General features: G+C 34.8%; 1 protein-coding gene across 10 annotated transcripts in view; it reads right to left on the bottom strand.

Annotated features, from left to right (window-relative positions):
- The window catches only part of NAALADL2 (N-acetylated alpha-linked acidic dipeptidase like 2), a 1,274,580-nt gene that overhangs the window by 701,931 nt on the left and 555,988 nt on the right, over window positions 1-16,661 (bottom strand). For all 10 annotated transcript variants that reach the window (XM_086394834.1, XM_086394828.1, XM_086394854.1 and 7 more), the window contains one exon: window positions 2,652-2,925. In XM_086394834.1, coding sequence (XP_086250960.1) covers window positions 2,652-2,925 — 274 coding nt within the window. The remainder of the gene's footprint in view (window positions 1-2,651; window positions 2,926-16,661) is intronic.

Below are 16,661 nucleotides of genomic sequence, written 5' to 3'. Positions count from 1 at the left end.
GAAAATATACTCAGAAGTGGAATTGCTTGGTCATATGGTAGCTCTTGGAGAAGGCAATGGCACCCCATTCCAGTACTCTTGCCTGGAAAATCCCATGGACGGAGGAGCCTGGTAGGCTGCAGTCCATGGGATCGCTAAGAGTCGGACACGACTGAGCGACTTCACTTTCACTTTTCACTTTCATGCATTGGAGAAGGAAATGGCAACCCACTCTAGTGTTCTTGCCTGGAGAATCCCAGAGACGGGGGAGCCTGGTGGGCTGTCATCTCTGGGGTCACACAGAGTCAGACATGACTGAAGTGACTTAGCAGCAGCATGGTAGCTCTATTTTTAGTTTTCCTGAAGAACCTACATACTGTTTTAAATAGTGGCTGTACCAATTTACAGTCCCACCAAGAGTGTAGGGTTCCATGACTTGTCACATCACAAACAGTTAAGTACCTCCACGATTCTATAGTACACCTTGATTTTTTAAAATATGAAACAGAAAATTTAAACACATAATCAATAAGATAAATGTATAATAATCAGAGATATGATTACATAGGAATACAAAAAACAATTCAGTGTGTCCAGAGGATTATTAGAGACGTCCATACAGAGACAACAGAGATACAAGTTATAGTTTCTTGACTTTTCCCTATCAGCTCAGTCAAGGAATAATGAATGTTTGCCAGAGGAAATTGAAAAGAAAATAAATGGGGGTGATTCCAAGGACCTTTTCAATCTTCTGGGATTTTATTGTTGTTCGGTGTTTGGGATGTGCTTTGTTTAGGGAAGGAGATGACTCTGATATACTTAAATCAACTGGAATAAGTAGGAGCCTGGAATTTTGGGCTTTCCTTGTAGCTCAGTGGTAAAGAATCCGCCCATAATGTGGGAGACCTGGGTTCAATCCCTGGGTTGGGAAGATCCCCTGGAGAAGGGAAAGGTTAACCACTCTAGTATTCTGGCCTGGAGAATTCCATGGACTGTATAGCCCATGGAGTTGCAAAGAGTCTGACCCAATTGAGCGACTTTCACTTACACAGGTTTGGGAGTCTGAGAGAAAATCTGTGCGTTAACTTTAGAATCTCAACTTAAGACTGAAGTTTCTGAACCAAAGAAAGAAAGCTAGCAGCCTCCTTCTATTTCTACTAATATGCAGGTACATTTCTATTATTGCCTATCAGAAATAGGGTATAGTGATCAAATCAAACCATGAGTCCTACACTAGAATTATTACACTTAATATTACATTAACTTTTAATTAATAAAAAGACTTGCAAGATGGTGCTGGTTATGTGTAGTAGATATGCTAGATGTCAACGATGTTAAAACACAGAACAAAAACAGTGCTGAAGGATCAGTTAACTGCCTCTCCCCATAAATTAACAAAAGTTTAGAAACAAGCCTATATTTATGCAATGTAACTCTAAATGATTTAAATTAATCATCTTATTCTGACTTAATCATAAATTAGAATCTTAAAAAGCTGTGTCAATAATTAGCAGAAACATTTTATTCACACAAAATCTATAGAAGAAATTTACAGCTTTATAAAGAAACTAAATGTGTTTATTAAAATGAGACTTTTACATAGATATGGAAAATTTGCCCTTAAAGGAAACTGCTGCTGCTGCTGCTAAGGCGCTTCAGTTGTGTCCGACTCTGTGCAACTCCATAGATGACAGCCCACCAGGCTCCCCCGTCCCTGGGATTCTCCAGGCAAGAACACTGGAGTGGGTTGCCATTTCCTTCTCCAATGCATGAAAGTGAATAGTGAAAGTGAAGTCGCTCAGTCGTGTCCGACTCCTAGCGACCCCATGGAGGCTCCTCCATCCATGGGATTTTTCCAGGTAAAGGAAACTAGTGACCATTTAAATGCTTGAAGTCTAACTGCTATATTTTTCTTATAATAGGCTAAGCTCTATCCTCCACGATTTACATCTATTAATTCAATTGTCACAACAAGATTGTGAAGCTGGGACCATTATTATCCCCATTACAGAGATGAGAAAACTCAGCCTTAGATGCTTAATTATCAGTGATAACTGGGGATTTGAGAATTGAAACTAGTCCACGTGGCTCTAGAAGCTGTTCACCTAACCACAATGCCGGAAAAACACATTAAAAAACAGAACAAAACAAACAAACACAAAACAGCTAACTTAGAAAGACTAAAGTGAAAAATTCATACCTGGTCCCTTTTTCACGTATTTTCCATCATAAAGCAGAAACACTGTATATCAAATCTTAAATGTGTGAATAATCACATCCATTTTCCACTTCATTTCTTGTGTGCATACACAATCTCAAAACACAACTGCCTCCATTTCTATTCTTTCTGTCCACATCAATCTATTAAAACTTGCCTCCTTAGAACCAAAGAAGAAAATGAATTTGCACTGTAAGAGCTAAGCGAAATGTGAATGACTTAGTCACACATTCAACACTTTTGAATTAAATTCTTCTAACATGTTTTCACTTTCCAAATATGACAAGGGTCAGGCAATTTAAATCTTCCTTCCCCTTTCCTGGCACCTCTACACTGAGAACATTTAATGGTTACTTTGGTATTCTGTATCTTGCCAGTTAGTTCAATTTAGATGAAAGCTGTTGTTTTCTAATCTCATTTCACTGTAAATGACAGAGATAAATGGTCATATTACCTCGAGAATTCCATTGGCAGAATAGGCTGCGTATGAATATAGCAGGTCTTGGCTGCTCCATTTTCTGGCTTCTTCACTGCAAGGCTGGCCATTAGGATGAAAGCACTGGCCACTGCTGCTCAGAGTCACAGAGCTGGGAGAAAGACCTGGCAGGTTCAGCAACACAGAGTAATTTACAAGCTGTACATCTTCTAAGCCCAAAGAAGTCCACTGAGTCTTAATCTTCTTTGAAATTTCCATGTCATCTTCACTTTTGTACAGCTGTACCAAATTTCTGAAAGAAATTCAAAAAAAAAATACTCTTAAAAAAAAACAGGAAAATCTTTATTCTTTTGAGTTATGGTTGTTCACTATATGAAATATTATCAATAGATACGGGATATGAAAGATGAATGAGACAGGATGCCACACAAGAAATTCAGTTTGGTAGAGCTGATGAGCTTGTATAGAAATTATACAAATCAAAGCAGAATGAATTAAACTCTTAATTAAGAACTAATAAAGGACTATGGGACTACCGAGAGGAGAGTAATCAATGCCAAATAATTATTTTATTAGTTCTGATCCTTCTATTGACATCAACATAATCTTATTTAAAACTGGGCTCCAAAATGAGTGATCATGCTGGCTGAGACAGTTATGTATTGTAGTTAACATAATTACATATAAAGTCATGTGATTAATACACAGCTATTGCTATTTAAAATGATTTAGAGGCAAATCTTGATACAAATTACATGTCAAATTATATGATGCTATGAAAATCATGATATGCAGTAAAATCAGTATATCCTGTTAAAGCCAACCACATACTGTCAAACCAATATGAAGTTAATTTTCATGTATTCTTGCTGTGTAGTCTGTAAATTTATTTCTATACCTGTTCCAAGTCCATAGTAATACTATTTTTGCTTATGACATCCTAGAAACCAGAAAAACTGTGGTTAAAAATATGCATAGAGCCTGGAAAGGAATGAGACATAGGAAATTAAAATGTTAAAATTTAATAAAGTTTTGCTTTGTTTGGGGCTAGAATATAAAGGAACCAGCTCTTTTTGGTTTTTGGCCAAAAAAAATGTATCTATCTTCCTATAAACATTACATTTCTATCTAAACTATTACCTAATAGTATGGATATTTTTTATTATTTTTGCCCATCACATTATTTTTCTCAGTACTTATTTAAGAACCCCCAAACAAAACCAGTCAATCCTAAAGGAAATCAACACTCAATATTCATTATAAGGACTAATGCTGAAGCTGAAGCTTCAATATTTTGGCCACCTGATGTGAAGAGACAACTCATTGGAAAAGACCCTGATTCTGGGAAAGATTGAAGGCAGGAGGAGAAGGGGGCAGCAAAGGATGATATGGTTGGCATCATCACTTCAATGTTCATGAGTCTGAGCAAACTCCGGGAGATAGTGAAGGATAGGGAAACCTGGTGTGCTTTAGTCCATGAGGCCGCAAAGAGTAGGATATAACTTAGTGACTGAACAACAACAGGGTACTTACCTTCTCCCAATTTTTGGTTTCTCTTTCATATTCAATGTCTTGTTTTATGATGAAATAAAATTTTATAATCTTAATGTGCAATTTTTGAGGTTTGTGGTTTCTTGTTTCTATTGAATAGAACATATGGTACCATCCTCTGGCCACAGTATGGTGTCATTTGCTCCAGAAAGCCTTTGTGTGCATGTTTTGTTGTTGTTGTTGTTGTTGTTAATACAATGTAATGGTTTGCACATTTTTATGAATCCGTCTCAAATCTGAGGTAATGAAGTTATTTTCAGAAAAGATTTAAAGAATTAAGTTTTCACATTTAAGTGTTTACCTGGAATATTTATGCATGTGTGTGTGTATGTGTGGTGTGATAGAAATGAATGTAATATTACCCAATATTATTTTGTGTGTATTAATAATCATCCTGGTTCCCATTGCTACATTCTTCACTCATGTGCAATAACAATTCTTTCATTTATATATATATTTCTACATGTCTTTGGGTGTGACCAGTCTCCTTAGTCAATTCCATTCTTTTTGATCCATCTTCATAGCAATACTCCATTGAAATCATTATTACCTTAAAATATGGCTCAATATTCAGAATGGCAAGTCCTCTAATTGTTCTTCCTCAAGAATATCTTCATTATTTTTTCTCTACCATATTAATATTAAAATACATGTATCAATTTCCATATCAAGCTTATGATTAGAATTACAAAAACTTGAGCACCTACCTCTATGTATTAGATATGAAGCCTTTATAAGGACTTATTACTATTCCCATAACATATAAGAGGGAAAAAATCTGGATAAACAGTTAAGAATCAGGACACAAATCCTACTTCTTCTGCACTTACGTTATAAATATTTCTTCAATATTTATCGATATACCATGTTATACATTATCTCTACCTGATAGAGATTATCTTATCAAAATCTTGCATACTATGGTGGTTAGCTGTATTTAAAGGAACATGTATTATAGTACTCTGAATACCACTATATCAATATAACAAATATGTTATATGTTATGTTAACAAAGCTTTGTTATACACATAGTTATAAAAATATCAGCCCTTAGAAAATGATTGAAGAAACATTTCCTAATAAATATTTCCTGCTGCTGCTAAGTCGCTTCAGTAGTGTCTGACTCTGTGCGACCCCATAGTTGGCAGTCCACCAGGCTCCCCCGTCCCTGGGATCCTCCAGGCAAGAACACTGGAGTGGGTTGCCATTTTCTTCTCCAATGCATGAAAGTGAAAAGTAAAAGTGAAGTCACTCAGTCGTGTCCGACTCTAGTGACCCCATGGACTGCAGCCTAGCAGGCTCCTCCATCCTTGGGATTTTCCAGGCAAAAGTACTGGAGTGGGGTGCCATTGCCAACATTCCAAATAATTAAGCTAATAAATACCTCTTCGAGGCCAATCTTCCTAATATTAACTTTTAATTCTTTTTAAATTAAAATATAATTTAAAATTAATCAAGTTGTTTTAAATTTATCAAATTGTTTATATGAGTCTTGCCTTCTGCACCACTCCCCTTGAAAAAAGATTTAAGGAAGCTATATGAGTAATGTGTTCTAAAATTATGTAACCTTTAAATCTAAATTGTTTCACATAAATTAGTTTTATTGATACAAATGGTTGGTTCATGATTCTATCTACTAATCATTCCAAACCCCTTAGAATGTTAAAATGCCCAAGTTTTGAGAATTTACAGTTTTCTGAACTCCCCCCCCCAAATATTTTGAGATACATGGTGAACAGTTCTGTTATAATTAGGCAGTTTGCTATATTCAAAGAGAAATATTATTAAGTAATTAACTGCAAAATAATCTCAATTTACTAATTTCAGAGAAAGCTGAAAAGTTAGGAGTGTGTCACCTAAAATCACATGAAATTTGAGAGAAACTTTCATTCTGCTTTAATTTTTAAAATAAGAGTTTCCATGGGCCAATAGTTTTGGCAGGAAGCAAATGAACTGTGATGCCTTAGACTTGAATTTGGAAGTAAGCTTGGCTTTAGTGTTTCATTGGCCAGTAGAGACTGGAAATGGGAGGATTATAGCTCTGCTAGACAAAATTCTGTTTATATCAATGTTCAACACCTGCTACTGGATGAGCCGCAGAGCAACACTGGTGTTAGAATTGGAAGAAGCGATGCATGTAGTATTCCTAGTATAAGGGGGACTGCCAAGATTCTACTGTAAATGAGCAGTCAAAGAAAAACCTCTAAAGAAACACACACAATACACAGAAAACAAATAGCGCATTTACTAATGTTCACTGAGATTTTCTTAGGTGTGTATCCAATAACACACACACACACTCATATTTGTATCAGTTTGATATTTTGCACATACTAAGAAGTCAAAAGTTTCTTTAAAGTTATTTGACTGGGTATTCAATGTAGTAAAATTCTCGGAATCATGCACTGTATATGCCCAGTAAATTTCAAGACGCTACAGCACAGATTGACTTTATCTCAGTTTTGTTTTAGAAATATTAAGACTAAAATGCATGGCAAAGCTATATCACACATAATAGCAAGAAATCAAGTAGTTAGGAGGGTAAAGGATCATCCCCTCACCTTCCTCACCAGCCAGCCATTAACATCATGCCAAACAAAGCATGACTATGTGCCCCACTACTTTTTTCCTTCTAAAATGCCAAATCAACAGTAAATCATGTACTGAATGTCTACTATAGAGACTGAAAACACTGTGCATAATCAACTTGCAAAAATATCCTCACGTATCTACTGTTACCACTTTACAAATAAGAAATTTGAGGGTCAGGTAATATAACTAAGTTGTATAATGTCCCGGATTAGGTAAGTCAGATTTCTTCTCCACTACACTGTATTTTAGATTTCCACGCCATTTAGAAGGAGCAGATAGTCTTCTAAACTTTGATGCTTTCCAAAAGTAATGAAAATGTAGAGTGTTATAAAGAATAATATTTGGGTAAAGTAATTAAAAGTTGGATGGTGTGAAGTTAGAGGAAAGTGGCCTTTATGTTCATGACAAAATAAGACTTAGGGAAATCACAACAACTATTTTTAGAATACAGAAGCCCAAAGTTCAGAGTTTGAGAACCATATGAAGGCAAAAAAACAAAACAAAACAAAACAAAAAAAACCTGCCTGCTTATTATATACCACATTTTTTTTTTTAAAAAAAGCTATCACAGAAGTATATCAACTGAAAGAGACCTTAATACCTCCTCATGATCAAGGAGAACATGGAGCATAGCGGTCTGCTTTGCAAATTATGGAAGGCGCACAGATGATCACCAAGATCACCAAGATACCATGCTTGGTGATCTCCAGCATAAAGCTGGTAATCAATACTCGATTCATTAATTTAACTTGATATGACACAAATAGTAAAATAAGCTTGACTAAAACCTAGGACACACAGAAATAAAACTGCCAATACATCTGTTACTACCTGAATTAAAAAAAAAATTTAGAAAGAGTTCAGTGGTATAACTTCTCATCTTTCATTCCTTACACACATTTATATAGGAAATAATTTCATCTTTGGTTAATACTGTGTATATTTTGGACTATATATTGCACTATCTCATGATGAAACGTTTAAAAATATGTTTTAGAAAGAAGAAATGTGAACAAAATGAAGGCTAATGCAAGGCATGAAAGCTAATAAGCTTTTACAAAATGTACCATCCCTGCACAAGAATGTTACTGTTAATAGTACCTGGCTTTAGAGACTCTTTCTCTAGTTTTTATGGAAAATAGTTGTCAAAAATCACTTACCAATTAAGTCACCTTATTTATCTAAACTAAATCTAAAAGTTAATTCACACAAGTTAATCCAATTAGTAGGACATTATAAGTCTTCAATATCATCTGTTTGTTCTCTAGTGAAAATGACATAAACTTGGGTGGTACTAAAATTTAACATGGATTCTTGGTTTTGGAGAAGGAAATGGCAACCCACTCCTGTATTCTTGCCTGGGAAATCCCATGGGCAGAGGAGCCTTGTGGGCTACAGTCCATGGATTAGCAAGAGTTGGACATGACTTAGCAACTAAACCAACAACTGTATAATTCAATGAATAAATATTGGGAGAAGCATATTCCATTTCAAGAAGATCATAATAAAAATGACTGATCTCCATGCTTCAGAATAATCATTTTTATTGAGAATATTTTAAAGTACCTGAAACACCAACTTGATTCCTTATTCTTGACATTAACACAAAATTATCAATGTATCTCACTAAACTAAAAAAATAAACTTTTAAGGACAAATATTGAGTCTTATCCCTTTTAATGCATCTTGAAAACCCAACTCCAGTTCCTTGTGCTTAGTAAGTGGTGTGAAAGTGAAAGTAACTCAGCTGTGTCTGACTCTTTGTGACCCCATGGACTATACAGTCCATGGAATTGTCCAGGCCAGAATAAGGGAGTGAGTAGCCTTTCCCTTCTCCAGGACATCTTCCCAACCCAGGGATCAAATCCAGGTCTCCCACATTGCAGGTGGATTCTTCACGAGCTGAGCCACAAGGGAAGTCTTAGAATACTGGAGTGGGTAGCCTATCCCTTCTCCAGCAGATCTTCCTGACTCAGGAATTGAACTGGGGTCTCCTGCATTGCAGGTGAATTCTTTACCAACTGAGCTATCAGGGAAGCCCTAGTAAGTGGAAACCACAGCAAATAATTGGTAATTTTTTTTTTTTTTACTAATATACTGTTAAGACTACACTGAAAATATAATTGATACTTATTTTCATTTATTTTCCAGTATAGTAAATTAAATATTTAGTACAGCAAGGTCGACTCAAACGATAACATTATATAATGAGGGGAATTAATATACTGATATTTTAAAAATAACTTTTAGATGCTATCTTTCTGTGACACTACAAATACATTAAAGCTATTGTCAGCACAAAGAATGATAATGTCTACATGAGGACAATAATCAGAATCAGTAAGAATTTGTGTTATTTGTCACTGTTAATCAAGACTACCTTTCACGAGCATATTCATTTCAGCACTCAAGAGTGAAATCTTCTCTATTAAATGATATGCATTACATGGTAAATCACATAAATCATGAGAAAAACAACTACTAATATGCCCATCTTTATGAAATGCATTGAAATCAATCTGTAGAGATATTTGGTCATTGGAAGTCATAATAGTATGGAAACACAAATGAAAAATGAAAAGTAAGTGTTAAAATAATAGAAAATTAGAGTTATGACAAGAAAAACATATTGCAAACTGAGATATTTGAATAAGCTGTCATTTAGAAGCTTCACCTCTGTTGTATACATGAAGAAATAAGAAAAGAGGCTTATTGCTAGAGAAGAAATGAGCAGCATTGATGGTGATATTTCTGACATACTTCATCTACATAATTGGACAACCAACTGTCAACAAAAGATTGGTAGAGGGTAGTGGGTGTTGGTGGGGAGAGACAGTAGCTTTGAGAGGAGGAGAACACAGAGTAAAGATGTCGGATTCTGAATTCAGTAAAAGAGGGCTTACATTTTGGCTTTTGTATATAAGCTATATGAAACTGCACATATGAGTATCTTTTGAGCCTCAATTTCCACATGGTAATCTGTTGAATAGTAAGATGTTACTTTTTTTTTTTTTGAGACCATTAAATACATATGTAAAGTATGTACATATTTTTTAATGTACATACATATTTAGCACAGACTCTAGAACCCCCAGGGATATAATAAAGGTTACTTTACTTTCCCTTTTTCCTTTCCTAAATGATCTGTCCCAAGTACTGAAATAAGAATAACAACATCTACTTTAGTACACGAACTACTTCACAATACATACCTGGATTTAATTTGATTCACAGTTGAAACTATTAAGCCCTATTTATCATCTCTTCTTCTGAGTAAATTCATGGTATTTAAATATACTGACACACATTTGAATTCTAGACACTGAATTCAATTTTTCATATTTTCTTTCTTTCCTACAGATCATTAACAGTTAAAAAAAAGGAACATAATGAAAAAGCTGTTTATTGGTTTATTTGTTTTTTTAATTTTATTTTATTTAACTTTACAATATTATATTGGTTTTGCCATATATCAAAATGAATCTGCCACAGGTATACATGTGTTCCCCATCCTGAACCCTCCTCCCTCCCCATACCATCCCTCTGGGTCGTCCCAGTGCACCAGCCCCAAGCATCCAGTATCGTGCATCTAACCTGGACTGGCGACTCATTTCATATATGATATTATACATATTTCAATGCCATTCTCCCAAATCATCCCACCCTCTCCTTCTCCCACAGAGTCTAAAAGACTGTTCTATACATCAGTGTCTCTTTTGCTGTCTCATATACAGGAAAAATAAATGACCCAATCAAAAAATGGGCCAAAGAACTAAATAGACATTTCTCCAAAGAAGACATACAGATGGCTAACAAACACATGAAAAGATGTTTAACATCACTCATTATCAGAGAAATGCAAATCAAAACCACTATGAGGTACCATTTCATGCCAGTCAGAATGGCTGCGATCCAAAAGTCTACAAGCAACAATGCTGGAGAGGGTGTGGAGAAAAGGGAACCCTCTTACACTGTTGGTGGGAATGCAAACTAGTACAGCCACTATGGAGAACAGGGTGGAGATTCCTTAAAAGACTGGAAATAGAACTGCCTTATGATCCAGCAATCCCACTGCTGGGCATACACACTGAGGAAACCAGAATTGAAAGAGACACGTGTACCCCAATGTTCATCGCAGGACTGTTTATAATAGCCAGGACATGGAAGCAACCTAGATGTCCATCAGCAGATGAATGGATAAGAAAGCTGTGGTACATATACACAATGGAGTATTACTCAGCCATTAAAAAGAATACATTTGAATCAGTTCTAATGAGGTGGGTGAAACTGGAGCCTATTATACAGAGTGAAGTAAGCCAGAAAGAAAAACACCAATACAGTATACTAACACATATATATGGAATTTAGAAAGATGGTAACAATAACCCTGTATACGAGACAACAAAAGCTAAGTTTAGAAGGAGCTCAGATTATTGGTTACCTATTCTTCAAAGAAAAATTAAAATCATCTCTCTTTCAAAGTTTTTATTTTTTATTATGCAATTAATGTATATTTACTGGAGAAAACACAGACAAGCAAAATTTAACAAAAGAATGCAAGAAAATAATATATAATAATATAATAATAGGAAAATATAAAAAAATTAATAATAGGAAAATGCTCTCCTGGTAATAAAGCATGGTATTACCTTGGTAATATTGAGTTCACAATTCAACTACTTTTTAATACAAATATGCATAATAGTCACAGAACTTATGCTGTTACCACTACCAACATTTTCTGAGTGCTTAGTGCCAGTCATTGTTTTAAGTGGTTTATATCCACATACTATTTATACATGTAATTTAAAATTAAATTAAAATGGGCCTAGAAAAGAAATAGAATAATTACCAAGTTTCAAGAGAGAATATCTAGAAATTTGTCTCTCTGCCTTTACATAAGCCAAATAGTTGAATATAGAGATGACAGTTAATGAACGTTGGTAGAGCAAGCTGACAACATCAAGTCTGGAAGACAGAGGAGTAAGCAAATTTTCAGAGAATTGTACTCTTTCTAGTAAGAACAGAAATGGTGAACATTTCTTGGTTAAAGATGTGTGTAGGTTGATACCACTGAATGAATACTGATGATGCTAATACAACTGAAGAAGGCTAATACGCTCCCAGGGCTTCCCTGGTGGCTCAGACAGTAGAGTCTGCCTGCAAAGTGGGAGACTCGGGTTTGATCCCTGGGTCAGGAAAATACCCTGGAGAAGGAAATGGCAACCCACTCCAGTATTCTTGCCTGGGAAATCCCATGGACAGAGGGGCCTGGCAGGCTACAGTCCATGGAGTCTCAAAGAGTTGGACATGACTGAGCAACTAATACTTTCATTAATATGCTCTCAGATAAAGTAAAATACAAAGAATAGTACTCTCATCACTGAATATCTACTATGCACAAAGAAATTTAAAAGCTTCCATCTGTCAAAATCTGGCCAAAATATCTTAACATCTTTGGCAGTTGGTCAAATGTCACTCTGTACTATCCCATGCATATTTTTTTGGACTTTGTCACTAGAAACCTATTTTTATTCTCACATTCATTCACCCCCTACTCAAATAACCAGTGAGTGTCTACTGTAGGGCAGCTTTGTGTGTGCTGCAAGTAAGTAGTTAAGCCAAAGAGACAAAACTCTCTATCTCTAGTTAAGTGAAGTAGGCTTTAAAACTCACAAAACAAAATTTGAAAGTACAAATAAAATATTCAAATTCACAAAATTGGAAATTTTAACAAATTTCTCTCAGTAATTGATAGAATAAGCAGAAAAAGAAAAATTAGGGAATAGATGACCAAAATAATTTTAAAAATTGACCAATATAACATACATAGAAAACCATACCCAATAACTTTCTAAGTACACATGGAACATTTATGAGATCCCCATATGGTAGACCATAAAAAGTGAGTCTTAACAAACTTCAAAACACTAAAATCATGCAGACTCTTTGTTCTGAACACAGTGGAGTTAGGCTAGAATTCAATAATAAAAATATAAGTAGAAATTCCAGTTTCTTGGAAATTATATAATTCTAAGTAATCAATACGTTAAAGATAAAATTAAAATTGGGAATATGTTTAAATGAATGATAAATAAAACATGGCATAGCAATATTTTTGGGAAGCAGTAAAGCAGTGCTTCAGAGAAGGCAATGGCACCCCACTCCAGTACTTTTGCCTGGAAAATCCCATGGATGGAGGACCCTGGAAGGCTGCAGTCCATGGGGTCGCTGAGGGTCAGACACGACTGAGCGACTTCACTTTCAATTTTCACTTTCATGCATTGGAGAAGGACATGGCAACCCACTCCAGTGATCTTGCCTGGAGAATCCCAGGGACGGGGGAGCCTGGTGGGCTGCCGTCTATGGGGTTGCACGGAGTCGGACACGACTGAAGTGACTTAGCAGCAAAGCAGTGCTTAGAGAAAAACATATTGCCTTAAACAAGTATGTAAGAAAACAAAGTTAATGATTTAACTTCAATTTCAAAACTTTAGAAAAATACAGCAAAATAAACTCAAATGAAATTTAAAAGAAGGAAATAATAAAAATAAGAACAAAATGATTGAAAAAAAAATGTATTGGAGAAAACATCCCATGAACCCTCTGATAAGCATTTTGGCTATTTTTTACTATATCACATGAGTTTTTAATAGACATTCTTTTAATGAATATACTTTTAATTATCTACTATGGAATATTTACATATCACATGAACATTATTTAATATTTGTAACCATTTACATAATGTATGAAGTACATAATACATGAAACAACTATAAAGTATGCTTCATTTTATCCTAAAAATTTAGCCAGCAAAGAAGTGAAATATACATAATAGTTTTCAGAAACTTGGTCAGGCTACTCATTAAACATACTTAACACAAATATCCCCCTGCCCTTTCCTTAGTCTTCATCATTTTTATGCATTCTATATATACAAATTGTGATTCAGTTTCTCTTATTAGCCAGTGGGTTTGGGATTTCCTAACGAACTCTAATGAAGACAAAGACACAAACATAATAGAAGAAAACACGTAATTCTTTAGTGCCCACTACTCCAAATCCTTGTTTTAATTCTTGAAATATGGGCACACACCTATTTTCACATAGGTTCATGGTTGCCTTTGGCCACATAATGTTTAAATTGGTATATCGTTAAAATCAGAGCTCTGATTTTTCTTATAGTCACCCAACTGCTCTTTTCATAGCCATAATCATGTTACATAATTATAGTGAACTCTGTTAAGCTAACTGTGAGAAATAAGTACCAACTAAGCAACTTCTGTTAATTTCCACCTTTAGCATTACTTTTCCTGACTGACCAGCAGACCATTTTTAGAGTCTTTAAAAATATACACACTTGAACTAATTTTCTGCCCATATGAAACTAACAGAACAAAAACATTTAATTTGAGTCCTAAGCAAGAAAGTCATGCAAAGCAGAATTGCTTCTTTTGCTTGTTATTTTTAGAAAAACAAAGCTTATATGAGGACAGCAAATTGGAAATGTGCATATGCTGTTGCTGGGCAGATTTTCCTCAATATCTCTCTCAAAGAACTGAAATGCCCTTATATCTATATTGTTCTAGACCTCTCTCTGTAGGTTTAGGCTATATGTACCATGTTGGGCTGTATTCAATACATGTATAAACAGAGAGATATGAAAGGAACAAAATTGTTCTGATTTTTTTTTGAATTCAATTATATTGTAGACAATACAAACTAACAATATATAAAATACCTAAAGTGTGTATGAATCAACATTTGGTGTTCCTATATCTTGTATTTTATTAACATTCAGAATCAGAAGTTTTAAAAAATCCAGAATTTCTTATTCTTCTTTTTTCTCCTTTTGCTTCTGGTCACATCTTTTAATTTAAAGATCTAATATCACTGGTCTGGAATTTCCGCTTCTGAAGGAGGATGGAGGATGGAGGATGCCTGGCTATTTTAGACAAAGCATGAGCCCTTCAGTTCACTATGTACCTCAGTCCCTAGGACTCTAGCATTTTATGTTTTGTTATCTAGTTGGCCCAATTAGGGTTTTTAGTTTTTTGACCTCTCTTCCTAAAATATATACTCTAGAAAGGAAGCAACTGTAAATAATTTATCTACCTTTCCATGAACTCTTTGCAACTATTTGCATTTACCTTTAAATAAAGTGTTTATATATATATATATACTCTCTTAAGGCCTCATTAAGTCTGAGGCAATTCATTTTATTTCCTGTAAACTAATGGCACTGACAAGTATGCTAAAGAAAATGGCCACAGCAGAATCTAATTTTGTTTTAATATTAATGCCATTGGTATACATGAAAAGATGAGGGAATGGCAATCAGGACATGTAATATTCATAAGTGGTCATCTTTTTCATATGACTACACTTATACTATTTCTTGTCAAACTAAAAACCAATAAAGAATTTTAAAAATCAGATAAGAAGTCATGCAGTACCCTTGTGACAGATTATTGGCAGGCTGGAAAATGCATTTAAGTTATCTTTGGGAAAGATGATTACAAATTGGCACTAAAATTATTCATCCATTAAGAATCAACTGACATGTTATCATGTCATAGAAATTAATAGAAAAGAAATCATTCTATTTAGAGATAATTCCACTTCTCTCCAGGAATATGTTTATTACCAACTAGCCTGTCTGACTAAAGCAGTCCTCATAGTCTTACTACCTAGCCTATCCAAAAAATTTATTTTAATTATAAAAAACATTCAGGACCAGATTGATAGATTATTTGAAATGTTTTCAATGGGACAAGAGTGGAATGGCCTGTATGCAAAAAATCAAGAGCTGAATTGAATCAGAGGTATGCAGACAACCATATTACTTCTAAGAATGAGAGAGGTCATCAACTAAAATGACTTTTGACCCAGTAGTTAGAGAGCATTACTTGAAGAATACCTGAGGCCAGAACTCTCTAAGCATCTTTATGGCAGCCTGAGAGGTGGCCACAGCCTGGTGATAAGAAACATAATATTGGACAATGTGCAAAAACCCAGGTAAGCAGTCAATCGTCTGATAATGAGATTCCAGGTAGCAAGACTCCTGCATGAGTTTATAAATCTGGAGCATTCTTCAGTCTCAAAGTAGAGAAGATTAAGAAATACAAGACAAAAATGCCATGAGAGCACAGACTAAGTGATGCATCAAGACTGGAGTTTTATTAGAAGAAATAGACATAATATTAACTTGGGAGAAATGCAAACATATTGATGATACTTCTCTGATTATTGATGGACTAACACAAGTAATAATGATAATTTATTGATATGTATTTCAACAGTGCAAAGTGTACTGAAACAGAAATGAAGAAACTGAGATTCAGAAAGATTGTTAGAAAGCTAATTCAAAAAGGTACAAGCACCCCAAAGCTCACTGCAGCATTATTTACAATAGACAAGAAATGAAAGCAAGCTAAATATCCACAGACAGATGGATGGTAAAGAATATGTAGTGTGTATATACACATATACACACCCATATATACATACACACACACACATACACAAATAATACAATATTACTCAGCCATAATGAAGGAAATAATATTATATGCAGCCACATTGATGGACCTAAAGTTCATCATATTAAGTGAAGTAAGTCAAAGACAAATATCATATGATATCACTTATAGGTGGAATCTAAAAAATGACACAAAGAACCTATTTACAAAACATAAACAGACTCATAAACATAGAAATAAACATGACTATCAAGAAGATAGAGGGGTTGTAGGGGGATAAATTAGGAGTTATGGATTAACATAGACACACACACATGCATGTGGTCAGTGACATGCATGTTGCTAATGTGCTGCACTCAAAATGCCATCAAATTTGGAAAATTCAGCAGTGGCCACAGTA

Source organism: Bos grunniens, chromosome 1 (genome assembly GCF_055505025.1).
Source record: "Bos grunniens cultivar Pamir isolate PY7600 chromosome 1, Bosgru_T2T1.0, whole genome shotgun sequence".
Lineage (NCBI taxonomy): Eukaryota > Metazoa > Chordata > Mammalia > Artiodactyla > Bovidae > Bos > Bos grunniens.
The sequence above is the reverse complement of the archived record's forward strand: the minus strand, read 5'-3'. Positions and strand labels throughout refer to the sequence as shown.